The sequence below is a fragment of the Lemur catta genome, chromosome 2 (genome assembly GCF_020740605.2).
Source record: "Lemur catta isolate mLemCat1 chromosome 2, mLemCat1.pri, whole genome shotgun sequence".
Taxonomy (NCBI): domain Eukaryota; kingdom Metazoa; phylum Chordata; class Mammalia; order Primates; family Lemuridae; genus Lemur; species Lemur catta.
The window spans coordinates 64836211-64850204 of record NC_059129.1 but is presented as its reverse complement, the minus strand read 5'-3'; the positions used below and the strand labels follow the sequence as shown (position 1 = coordinate 64850204).

General features: G+C 34.8%; 1 protein-coding gene across 1 annotated transcript in view; it reads left to right on the top strand.

The window, feature by feature from the left end:
• The window catches only part of KHDRBS2 (KH RNA binding domain containing, signal transduction associated 2), a 511795-nt gene that overhangs the window by 480833 nt on the left and 16968 nt on the right, over nucleotides 1–13994 (top strand). Inside the window, exon 8 of the mRNA XM_045542235.1 lies at nucleotides 13055–13113. Within this exon, the coding sequence (XP_045398191.1) occupies nucleotides 13055–13113 (59 nt within the window). The remainder of the gene's footprint in view (nucleotides 1–13054; nucleotides 13114–13994) is intronic.

Here is a 13994-nt window from a genome sequence, read left to right as displayed (position 1 = left end):
TACTAAGTGATATTGAGCATATTTTCATATACCTCTTGTCCATTTGTGTGTCTTTTTTGAGAAATGTCTATTCATATATTTTGCCCATTTTTTTTTCACAGTGGAGAAAGAGTTTAATTTTGCAGGGTTCCAAGCAAGGAGACAGGAAGAATTGTTTTCCTGAGAGTATTTTGGCCAGAGTTTTTAAAGATAGTTTCATGGGCAATGGGCCAGGGAATTGGATCTTCTGAATGACTGGGGATGAACTCATAGGATTGGGAGGCAGAAATCATTTTCTTGTACTGAGTCAGTTCCCAGGTAGAGGTTTGCACGGCCAGTTGAGTCAGTTCCATGGTATGATCCACTGGTCTGGCTGGGTCATTTGGTCCACCAGAATGCAGGATCTGGAAGATATCTCAAAAACCAGCATTAGGTTTCACAAGGGTGGTGTTATGTATGGGAACAGTGAAGAAAGCTAAGAATCCTTATGACCATCAGCTATGTGACTCCTCAGTAGTAAGCAATTATAGGAAAGCAAACTAGGAACAATGGCTGGTTTTGTGTGTGTGTGTGTGTGTGTGTGTCTGTATAAATTTCTATGCGTACACTTTTGCAGAGTTTAGGCCCCTACCACAGTTCCCACACAGCCTTTTATTAATTTTATAAAGAGCAGTTTCAGCCCCCCAGGCTTAATCCCACCTCATTTCTGAGGTGTGAGCTAATAAAATGGAAAAGGGTAGATGACCAATCTAGCTTCTTCCTGCTGACAAGCGATGTAGTTGGAGTTGAGCCCCGGGTGAGAGGAATGAAACCATTTTGCTGTTGTCTTCAAGTATTCCTAGGTGCCCAGTTGCAGACTGAAGGTTTGCATGACAAGAACATTAGTATTTTAATTTACAGTCTTAGCATAGTACTTAAGTGAACATCAGACTATAAGATAGATAATGAACCCTTAGAAGTGAGAAGTTTAGCTTCAGGAGCTCCTGCACTACTGATCTTAAGTCTTATAGGATCCAAGTGAATAACTCAAATAATGAATAAGGCATGAGGTCACTAGTAGAGACCTGTTGTAACCACATAGCTTGCTGGAAAATACTTTTTGTTGTAGGATTTCACTCTTCCTGAAGTATTTATATAGATACTACAGCAGGTAGTGTTTAATACCACGCAGACTCCCCCTCATTTAGCCAACAGGAAATCTAGCACTGCCTGATGATTGTCTAGGACTACTTGAGCTGGAGAGTTGAAGGGTCTTTGCCGAGCCCTAAGGCTCTTTTCCATTTCTTCTGTGATCAGTCCTAGAGTCACAGACAGATTTTTAATTATGTCTCTGTTGGTATATACTCCATAACTAGGGACTCAGAAAATTTTGCTACCGGATGTCCTGGTACCTTCCTGGCAATCCTCTCTTAAGTCTCTGGAGAAGTGGGGAAAAGCTCTTAGTTAATCTTCTCTAGGTCAGATACGGAAAGGCCTTACTGTATTAATGGAGATTCTCTACAAATGTAAATCCCCCCACCCAAAGATAGCTTTGTGGCATTACTTTTATGGCAGCCACCCAAGAATAGGTCAAAAGAAATAGATTTTGAGGTAAAATATTTCTAATTTCTTTGAGTCCCTACTTTGAAATTAAAAGGTTTCATATTTGGTATTTTCCATTTGTCCCAATTTTTTTTTTCCCACTTATTTGTCTAACCCAAATTTCTCCAAAGCTATCAGCTTGGCTTTCATTATGTGAAGGCTTTTAATATTTGCCCATTTTTTATGCAGGATTAGTTTTTTTTCCTATTAATTTTTTGAGCTCCTAATATATTCTGGTTATCAACCCCTTATTTGATGGATAGTTTACAAATATTGTCTCCCATTCTGTGGGTTGTCTCTTTACTTTGTTGATTGTTTTCTGTGCTGTGCAGAAGATTTTTTTTAACTTGTTGTGATCTTATTTGTCCATTTTTGCTTTGGTTACCTGTGCTTCTGAGGTCTTACTCAATAAATCTTTGCCCAGACCAAAATCCTGGATGCTTTCCTGAAGTTTTCTTCTCATTGTTTCACAGTTTCTAGTCTTAGATTTAAGTCTTTAATCTATTTTATTTTGATTTTTCTATATGGCAAGAGAGAGGAATCTAGTCTCATTCACCTGCATATGGATATCCAGTTTTCCCAGCACTATTTGTTGAAAAGATTTTTCTTTCCCCAATGTATGTTCCTGGCACCTTTGTAGAAAATGATTTGACTGTAAATGCATGGATTTATTTCTGGTTCTCTATTCTGTTCCATTAATCTATATGTTTGTTTTTATACCAATACAATACTGTTTTGGTTACTATAACTTTCTATCATAGTATAATTTGGTAATGTGATTCCTCCAGCTTTGTTCTTTTTGATCAAGGTGACTTGCTATTCTGGGTCTTTTGTGGTTCCATATAAATTTTATGGTTAATGTTTCTATTTCTGTGAATAATGTCATTGATATTTTGATAGATATTGCACTGAATCTATAGATTGCTTCAGACATATGGACATTTCAACAATATTGATTCTTCCAATCCATGAACATATGTTTTGATTTTTTGTATGTGCTCTTCAATTTCTTTCATATATGTTTTATAGTTTTCATTGTAGAGATCTTTCACTTATTTCATTATTTGTAGGTATTTTATTTTATTTGTAGCTATTGTAAATGAGATTAGTTTCTCAGTTTCTTTTTCAGACTGTTTGCTGTTGACTTATAGAAATGCTATTGATGTTTGTATGTTGATTTTGTATTCTGCAACTTTACTGAATTTGCTTATCAGGTTCTAAGAGTTTTTTGATGGCGTCTTTAGGTTCTTCTAAATATAAGACAATATTATATGCAAACACGAATAATTTGACTTCTTCCCTTCCAATTTGGATGCCCTTTATTTCTTTCTCTTGTTTAATTGCTATGGCTAAAACTTCTAGTACTGTGTTGAATAAAAGTGACAATAGTGGGCATCCTTGTCTTGCTCTAGATCTTAAAGAAAAGGTTTTCAGTTTTTCCCCATTCAGTGTGATACTAACTGTGGGTTTATAGTATGTGGCTTTTATCATGTTGAGGTATGTCCCTTCTATAGCCAGTTTTTTGGGAGTTTTTATTATGAAGGGATCCTAAATTTTATCAAATCCTTTTTTGGCATCTATTGATATGATCATATGGTTTTTGTCCTTCATTTTGTTGATGTAATGTATCACATTTATTGATTTGCATATGTTGAACCATCCTTACATCCCTGGGTTAAATCCCATTTGATCATAATGAATGATCTTTTAATGTGTTATTGATTGGGTTTACTAGTCTTAATATTTTATTGGGATTTTTTCATCTATGCTCATCAGAGATATTGGCCTGTAGTTTTCTTATTGTTGCTGTGTCTTTCTCCGTTTTGTTTTTTTTGTATCAGGGTAATAGTGGCCTCACAGAATGTGTTTGGAAGTAGTCCCTCCTCCTCAATATTTTGGAGTAGTTTTGAGTAAGATCGGTATTGTTCTTTAAATGTTCAGTAAAATTCAGGAGTGAAGCCTTCAGGTCCTGGTCTTTTCATTGATGGGAGACTTTTTATTGTTGCTTTTATCTCATCACTTGTCATTGGTCTATTCAAGTTTTGAATTTCTTCCTTGTTCAATCTTGGTAGCTTGTATATGTGTAGGAATTTATCAAGGTTTTACAGTTTATTGGCATATAATTTCTCGTAATAGTCTCTAATGATCCACTGAATTTCTGTGTTGTTAGTTTTAATGTCTCCTTTTGCACCTTGGATTTTTATTTATTTGGGTCTTCTCTCTTTTTTCTTAGCTAATCTGGCTAAAGGTTTGTCAAGAAAATAACTTTTCGTCCCATTAATCTTTTACATTTTTAGCCTCAATTTCATTTATTTCTATTCTCATGTTTATTATTTCTTTTCTTCCACTAATTTGGGGTTGGTTTGCTCTTGTTTTCTAGTTCTTAAAGATACATTATTAGCTTTTGTATTTGAAGTTTCTCTACTCTTATGATGTAGGCATTTATTACTGTAAACTTTACTCTTACTACTACTATTTCTGTGTCCCATAGATTTTGTTATTTTGTGTTTCCATTTTCATTTGTTTCCAGAATTTTTACAGTTTCCTTCCTAATTTCTTCATTGACCCAATGGTCTTTCAGGAGCATATTGTTTAATTTCCATGTATTTTCAAAGTTCCCCTTCTTATTGATTTCCAGTTTTATTCCATTGTGGTCAAAAAAGATACTTCCTATGATTTCAATATTTTCTTGAATTTTTTGAGATTTGTTTTGTGGCCTAACATATTTTTTATCCTTGAGAATATTCCACGAGCTGAGGAGAAGAATGTGTATTTTCTGCAGCTGCTGGATGAAATATTCTCTAAATGTCTATTAGGTTCATTATCTATAATGCAGAATAAGTACAATGTTTCTTTGTTGATTTTCTGTCTAAATGATGTATCCAGTGCTGAAGGTGGGGTGTTGAAGTACAGAGCTATTACTGTATTAAGTTCTATCTGCCCCTTTATCTCTACTATTTGCTTTATATACCTGGGTGCTCCAGTATTGGTTGTATATATTTTTATAATTGTTATATCCTCTTGCTGGATTGATTCCTTTATCATAATATAATGACCTTCTTTGTTTCTATAGTTTTTGTCTTTAAATCTATTTTATATGATACAAGAATAGTTAATTCCGTTATTTTTTTGGCTTCCATTTGCATGGAATTCTTTTTTCATGCCTTTACTTTCAGTCCATGTGTATTTTTATAGGTGAAGTGAGTTTCTTGTAAGCAGCGTATAGTTGCATCCTGGTTTTTTTAATCCATTCAGCCACCCTATGTCTTTTGATTGGAAAATATGCTCCATTTTAATTCAATGTTATAGACAGTATAAAATATATAAATAGGGACCAAAAAAAGTCAAAAAGTGGAGGAGAAAGAATTAAAGTGTAGAGTTTTTGGTTTTTATTTCACTTGCTTGTTTTGTTTTTTTCTTTTCTTTGTAATCAGAGTTAAGTTGTCATCAGATTAAAATAATAAGATATAATATGTTATCTGCAAGCCTTATGGTAACCATAAAACAAAAACCTATAACAGGTATACAAAAAATAGAAAGCAAGAAATTAAAACATACTGCCAGAGAAAATCACTTTTATACAAAGGAAGATGAAAAGGAAGGAAGAAAGGCATAGAGGACAAAACAACCAGAAAACAAATAACAAAATGGCAGTAGTAAGTCCTTACGTATCAATAAGAACATTTCTTACATATAGTCAGACAGTTGACTCTTACTGAAGTTAAGTCATGGAAGAGTCAAGAAAACTGGTAAAGAAAATTAGGGAGCTTTTTTCAAATAGAACTGGCTGCTAAGAGCTCAGTGGAATAAGATAGCATGAGATTCCCCCAACAGAAAGGGAAATGAAGGGGAGAGTACATAGGGAGGGCTGGGTGATAATCAATGCAATCAATTGTTGGATGATGCTTGTAGGTTACAAGGTAGATTTTTAGAGTTAGAATGAATGTAAAGCTCAGCCATTCCAAGACATCATTCACTTGGCCAATATTTCTTGAGCATCTACTGTATGTCAGGCACTGGGTTACTCCCTGGGAATACAATGACGATCTAAATAGCCCAAACCTCATGGAAATCATATTTGAATAGGGAAGACAGACAAGTAAATAATAGCACATATAATGGTGGAATTGCAACAATGACAGCACTATGAATGAGAGGTATATGGCATTGTAGGGTTATTTGGGATTTGCTTCTTGCAGGAGGAAATAATTGAGAAGGGGAGGGAAGGTGTTGAGAACAATATGAGTTTGAGGCAGGCTCTTATTCTTGATGATTCCTGGGATTTTTCTGGAGAAGGAGGAGGACAAGTAAATATAGGGGGAAGTTCACAGATCAACTTAATCTTCCTTATCACAATTAGCTGAAGGTTATAATAACTTTAAGTAAATTATTTCCCATCTTTTCATCTGGCATTATGCAAAGTTGAGAGTGGTTATTTGGGATACATATAATGTATAGATAAGTTGCAAGCTGTCTATGAGGGCTCTATCAATCAGATACACCAGGGTTCATATCCCAGCTTCACCACTGAAGAGCTGGGTTACCTTAGGACAAATAACTTAATTGGCTAAAAATTAATTTCCTCTTCCATACTTGGCCTAATACTACTGACTCAAAAATTGTTGTGATGATTAAGTAAGACAAGGTATATAAAGCCCTTAACAGTACTTAGGGTGTACTAAGTGCCAGAGAAGTATTAAAATTAAATATATATATTTTATGGTTATTATTTTCTCTTAGAAGGGAGGAGAAGGAGAAGAATTTCAAAGGGACAAATGACTTCACTTGTTGTTTAAGGCCCCTTCTCTTTTAAAAATTCTCAATTCTAAAAATCAGGTGGTAGAAGTGGTAAGGGGGTAGGAAAAAAGATTGAAATCAATCAGGAAACAGCATTTAATATATGTAGTTTCTTTCACTGCAGATATTGTTAAAATAGTAGCAAAAAGAAAGATAAGCAAATCCTGCTTCTTAATATCCATGCATTTGAGTTTGGCTTCCAAAACATCAGGCTTAAATTATGCACTACTCTCAATACCTACCAAATCTTCCAAAATGTTCTTTTAAATTGCTAATTGAAGTTAGCCCAGAATTATCCTCTCCTATTTTTTTATTGCCTTTTAATTTCTGCAAAGTTGTGGAAAAAAACATATTCAGTAGTGCAAACTGCAGATTCTGAATGTACTGTCCAATGACATGCAATAGTTATGAGTTATGTTCACAAATAATTTTCCTTAATATGTAAAATAAAATAATAAAATAAATTTTAAAAACATATGACATTGGCTAGAAAAAGTAGTATATGGTAATGACTCTCTTCATTTCATTATTTCAGAAAGCTACTATTTCATTAAATTTGTTTCATTTATCATGTTGTTTAATCATGTTGAAATAGGAATAAAAGTGGACAAATGAATTCTGTATAAACACAGCCTGGTTATTTAATTTTCAGTTCACTATTATTCCATCTTATATTTTAGAAAATATAGTAATCAAGATTTCTAAACACACTGTTACAATTATGGAGCTGTTAATTAAAATTACGGTAATTATCTGTGATTTGGAACTTAATTACTCTGGTGGTTATAGCAGATATAATTTTCCCAGCAACTGGAACATACATAAGATCAAGATATACCATGTTAACTGCATTGACTTAAACAATATCTAATTATTAGTGAAATTCTACATGATATTTTGGCTTTTTGACTTCAAGACCTTAGGCACCAAAAAATTGAAATAAAATTAATTTAAAAAGTGGAATAAAAAAGGCAAAAACAATATCAGGTTAATTTATTAAACTTTTAACCTGAATTTCATTTATGTCAGAAAAGAAATGAGTGATTCCTTTACTGTTCCATTGATGTCAATATAAGTGGACATCCCTTCTGAAGCATACACAAAATTCTACAAAAATATTTACAGCAAAATGTTGTAAGATTATTCTTGCTGAAATACAGTTATCTCTTCTTTTACTTCTTTTTATTCCATCATTTATTTATTCATTCAGCAGACACTTACTGAATGCCTGTTAATCTTCAAGGTATTACTTTAATTGCATACTATATTATTTAGGATATGGAGTGAGCTTCTGTAATAAGGAGGTCCCACAATTCAGTGGCTCAAATAAGAGAAACATTTATCTCTCATACATAATAGACTAGGTCAGGTAGATGAGCTCTGCTCCATGGTGCCATTCAGAAATCCAGACTAGTGGAATGCCATCATTAGTATGGGTCTTCTAAAGTGGCTGTAGCGATTGCCATTTCCATCCAGTTTCAGGAAAATTTAAAGAAAGTAGAGGACAAGGAATTTACTTTTAAGCAAGTCATACAAAATTTCTAACATTACTCTGCACATGACCACACTCAAATGTAAAGGAGACTAGGAAATGTAGTCTTGAGCTGGTCAGTCTCTTATGGAAAAAGGGACAAATGGGTTTGTAGGGAAACAACTAGAAGTCGTCTTCCTATAGCTCAACCCTCCAGTCATCCAAATATGAGTGCATGTCCTTCTTCCCATTAGAAAATAAACAAACAAAAATACCCACTTTCTTCCAAACAAAGAAAATCCAAGTTTAATTGTAGTTACTGCAGCCAGTTCAAAATCCAGGATCTCTGGGAAATATGCAGACCTCTACATTAGGTCCTGATGTAGTTCTTTGAAATCTGGCAACCTGTAAAACGATAGACAGATTATCTTTCCCACTCTCAACCCTCTTCCCCATATGAAACACCCAATATAAAGTGGTCAAAAAGGAACAGAATAACTGCAATAGAAACTGCCATTAGGAAAACAGAAGAAGAAAATACTTAAGACTCAGTGGGCAATAACAGTCACAAAATCCTGCCAAGCAGAGATCAAAAGACACCTAGCAACAGCAGTGAAATAAGTTTTTTGATTAGTGCATCTGGCAACCTTGGTTGTTTTTTCTGAGAGTTATGCCAGATTTCCTAGAAGGTTCTTCCTTATCCTAATGGATAAATGGATTTATGCATGGCCATATCTGAATTGGGTACAGAACTCTTGAGGCCTTCACAATTTTGCAGCATGTTTCCTGCTGATGCATGTTTGTGGGGACCTAAGGATTGTTCTAGGGATCATATATGGTAGCAAAGTCTAATGGGAAGATGTGAGGACATATTTGAGCAACACTCATTATCTCTTGCTATTGGAATACAGAAGCAGCTGATTTTTCTTACCCTGTTAAGCCCCAAATTGTTGAACCATCTATCAATTTAAATTATAAAACTAACCCATAAATCAGAGCCTCTCTTAGCAAAGTTCTATTCACCTTCATTTCTTCATGGCCTGCTGCAATGTGAGCTCTTATATTTTGTAAACCTTTCTAAAGGTTCAGCTCTGTGTAACGTTTTTCCCTAGTACTAAAGGATACACAGGCCTATAGCCTGCTTTCCAAGTTGTCCTTGGCAATGGCATAATGAGGGCCATCAGCTTTCTACCCTACAATATCTTTTTCTTTGTAGCCTGCACCCTCCCACTAAGCTAATGCCCCATAGTTTGAGATTTTAACAGCAATTCCACACTTCTACATACTGAACTGAAACAATATAAAAAATTATTTTTCTCTTAACAATCCCTAAGGTAAATAATAGTGTAAAGTAAGTCTGCTCCATGTGATCATTTATAGGCAGAGGTTTCTTCCATATTGCATTGCAGTCCATGACTTCCTTAGGCACTGTCTTTATTTGCATGGTAGATGCTAGATTGTCACTTTGAATGCATTCTATGAACTGAGAAGGTGAGGGTGCACGAATCCAAGAGAAAGAGCTTCTTCTTAAATTGTAAATGACCTCGATTGCCATCCTCACCTCTGCACACATCCTGTGTTCCCTAACTTAATCACAAGGGCTCATCTAGCTCAAAGTGTGGCTGGGGAGTGTATTCACTACATGTGCAGCCATTTCTCCAAGTAAACGTTTTTCTATGGAAGAAAGGAGAAGTTATATTTTAATAGGCAAAGGTATAGACTCTGGAAGAGTCCATTATGATTATTATTCATCATTTTTATTATCTTACATCATCCATTATTTTACAAATATCTTATATGTTCCATTTTCCCTTTTTTAGTGTTCTGAAAGTTAAAATCCCCTCTTGTGTGTATGTATCATTTATGACAGTAACTGCAGCTTCTTTATCATGTTCTCGCTCATGACTGTTCTTTTTTTCTCCTTTATCTTTATTAACTAAAATTAAAAGTGAGAAATTTATTAAATAGTCATGCCACTAGAGAGAGTTTGGTGCTACTTGCCTTCAGACAGCACACTTTGGGAAACATAATCAGAGGCTTACTCACAGAAGTAGTGTTGACTGTGACCAAGGCAGGGAGAAGCTTCTGTCAATGCCACCGTTTTTCTCTATATCCCTATAAATGGTAATGCTCCTCATTACATCATTTTCTTATGATTTCCACTTCTTGATCATTTAGGGAATCAATGTAACAACTCTCAGGAATTTGTTACACCTGCATTAGGATTCTGAATTGGGTTGCATCATTCTTATTAAGATACGTATGTGAAAGAAGAGATAAACCTCCAGCTACCAGCCAGTGGCATTAGCTTTCTACAATCTCAAGTCATTAGAAGAATGGGGAGAAGAACACATTACCATACATTTTTCCTAGACAGTTTCTATGTAAATACCCTGGGCAATGAGGGTTAAGAGCTAGGCAATATGTTTTTTAGCTTCTTTATACTTAAACTGAAGTTAGTAGATTATAAATTGCCTCCCAGGAAGATAAAGATGACCAAACTTCCTTCTGTCTCTTTTTATCTATAATATATGGACTTTTATTCTCTTTTTTTGTTTCTCTTTCTTCACTATCAATAAAATATCAAGTACTTAATATAATGAGACCTATGGAATTCTCTTGAGAGATACTGACAACTATGTTCAGAGAATGGGATGTATCTATCTTTCCTTTCAATCTAACCTTTTGGCATCTCTCTCCCATCATCTACCTTTATACAATTGGGTTTTTGATATTAAGCCATTTTCTTGCCATACTTTTATATACTTAAAAGGAATTAGTAATCTTGAGATAATTTATCAATTAAGATTCAGGTGGAAGACAATGATCGATATCTAACTCTAAACCAATGAGTGTATTTGAGGGGAAAATATAATGTATTATAAATATTTATGAATACCTCAGAAGATTAAAATATATCAATTAATTATCCAAATATTTACTTAAAATAATTTTCACTTTCTGTAAGGTATTTTAAAAATTATGACTTTGTTACATTGAGTTACTAATTTAAATGGTGTCTAATCTTCCTGTAAACAGTTAATTCTTTTGTTTCATAAATACTTATTGAGCAGTTATCATGTGCCAAACATTGTTCTAGAAAATCAGCCTTGAACGTTGAGAGCAAATGAATAAAAAGGAGACCAAGTTTCTATATCAAGAAGCTTATATTCTAGAAGTAAGAAAGAGCAGATAAATACACAAACAAATGTGTGTTTGTATGTTCACTTACATAATATGTACAGGGGTGATTGGTAAATGTTGAGATGAACAAAGCAAGGTAAGGATGGGTGAGAACTAGTAGGTTAATCAAGGAAACCTCTCATAAGTGACATTTGAGTGAGCTCTAAAAGAATGAGAAAAGGGACAATTGGACATTTACAAAAAGCATGTTCCAGGTAGTGGAAATAACAAATGCAAAGGCCCTAAGACAATAATGTGTTTGTTATTTTCAGGGAACTGCGAAGAGCCCAGTGTGTCCTGAGTAGAGTGAGCAAGGAGAAAGTGGTGGAGGGTGAGATCTGAGAAATGCTAGAGTGGCAAATTGTGTAGGCAAAATAACAATTTTTTAAATTTTTTCCCTGAAGGATATGGGAAGGTATTGATGAATTTTGAGCAGAGAACTAACTTACTTCTATAAGAAAGACTTTGACTGCTATGTGGGTAGTAGACACAGAGCAAGCAGGGCACAGAGGCCGGTGAGAAGGATGTTGTATTTGTTTAAGTGAAAGATGGTAATAACTTTAACCACAGTCACAGCTGTGGAGATGTTTGAAAACATATTCAGATTCTGAATGTATTTTTGCAAGGAGAAGTGAAAGAACTTATTGTTGGATTGAACATTAGGTGTGAGAGAAATGAAAAGACATGAGTTTTTGGCATGAGAAACAATAATAAAGGTGTTGTCATTGATAAAGATGGGAAGAATGCAAAAGGAGCAGGTCTGAGTTGCAAAGAAAATAAAATTTTTTTGAATTTGAATATGCTGTTTGGCATCCAAATGGAAACATACACTCGGCAATTGGATACATGAGACCTGAGTATCGGGCAGGTGCCAATGATGGGGATATAATTTGGAAGCCATCAGAGTAGAGATGGTATTAAAGTCATGGGGTCAGATGAGATTTCCTAGGGAGTATGAATAGAAAAAATAAAAATTCTTCTCTCGGATTAAGTGATTGGAAAAGTGTGAAGTTATTAGAAAAGAAGAATAAAGAAATGAAGTGAAATAAGAGACCCCTGAGAGAGGAAATCTCAGAAGCAAGCTAAGTATTTGAAGGAGCAGGAAATGATCAACTGTGTTAAATGGGGCTAAAGTAAAATGAGGACTAAGCCATGACCATTGGATTTGAAAATACCAAGATCTTGACAAGAGCTGTTCAGTGGAGCCGTGGGAACAACAGCAAGATTGGAAGTCTTCAAATGCATATGGAGAAAGAATCAGCAAAAAGAATGAGTATAGTCCCCTCTTTTCAAGAAATTTTGCTATCAAGGGATAAAGAAAAGGATAGTTGCTAGGAGATATGTGGGTGAGGAAGGGAATTTTAAGGATAGAAGATACATAAGATGTTTGGATGCTAGTAGGAATGATGCCTTAAAGGGAAAAACTGATGCTTCAAGATAAAGTGAGGACAATTCTAAGGGTGGGGGGAGACAATAAGTATCCTTTGAGTAAGAAATGGAGGCAAAAACCTTTTTGACAGTTATTGAAATATGAAAGCATCTATCAAAATATTGGGTGAAAAGAAATAGCTTATATATTTGGGATGTGCAAAGGCATGATGTGGAAGGGGTAGAGGGGGAGTATAAATATAATTTTAGTGTTTGAAAGTGAAGAAATCGATGCATATTTCTGAAAACAACAGCATTAAAAGCCATACATGATTGACCAGATTGTCATATAGCACTTTTTTCTTGGAAACAGGCCTTTTATAAACTCTCTTCTGGACATATTTTGAAGTATTATACTTGTGTTTTAGGGGAAATTTGATTTATCAAATTGGAAGAGAGAGCTAAAGAAGAACTGGGGTGGCATGAAAAAATCCTAGCACTCCTTGTTAATAACCTGTATTTTTCTCACTGAAGATTTCCTTAGGATTGTGTTTTATGCCTAGAAGTTCCTGGGATATTACCTTAAGACACATTTTGCCTTCACATTCCATACGCGTTTCTGGGTTGATTCCTCCTGATTACAGTAACGTTGATTGCTGTCTGAATCTGTTGCAGTGTGCCTGAGTACTATGACTACGGTCATGGAGTAAGCGAGGATGCCTATGACAGCTACGGTAAGACCTTTTCTTTACTAACACTCTGAAATCAGAACGTCCATCAGTCACTGACAACTCAGAAATAATTTCTAGCTTCTTCCCCCCTGTTTTTACAGAAGTCCAGACTAAATTGATTTATGTAATTCCAGGGTGAGATTTGACTTACAGAGCCAGCACCAGAAAATTAGACAGATCAATTTTGATCAGAATTTCAAAAGCAATTAATCACAATCATAGATCATTTTCAACAGCAGCGAGCATTCTGAACAGTGTCTTATATGTTTCACTGTGTCCACTGTCTGCCTGATTGATCTGGCAACAATATTGTGTCTTTTCTGCTGTCACAAGGATCATCTGAGCAATATACATTTAAAATATTTTAAAGCTTTTAAAGGCAGAAATTGTTATTATAAAATAACTTTCAAGTTATTTTTTCTAGCATGCATGGCCAAATAATGATTGGCTCATAAGAATTGATAGTCAGAAAGCATGTCAGTCTATGAAGTTATTTAATTTCAAAATATATTCTTTCATTAAAATACCACTTAATTATAATTACATTCAGTAAAGATTTATTGAGTGCCTATGATATATCAATATAGCACATCATTTTTGAGGGGTAGTTTGTGGTTCTTCAGAATACATATGCAGCATCACCAGTTGCCCACCTTGAAAAATGACGCTCACTTAAATGTTTACAGTCTTGGATTTGTATTAAAATGATACCAAGGCTACTGAGCATGTGCCTGTAGTCCCAGCTACTAGAGAGGATGAGGCAGTAGGATCGCCTGAGCCCAGGAGTTGAAGGCTGTATTGCTCGATTGTGCCTGTGAATAATCACTGTACTCCGACCTGGACAACATGATGAGACCCTTTTTCTAAAAAAAAAAAAAAAAAAA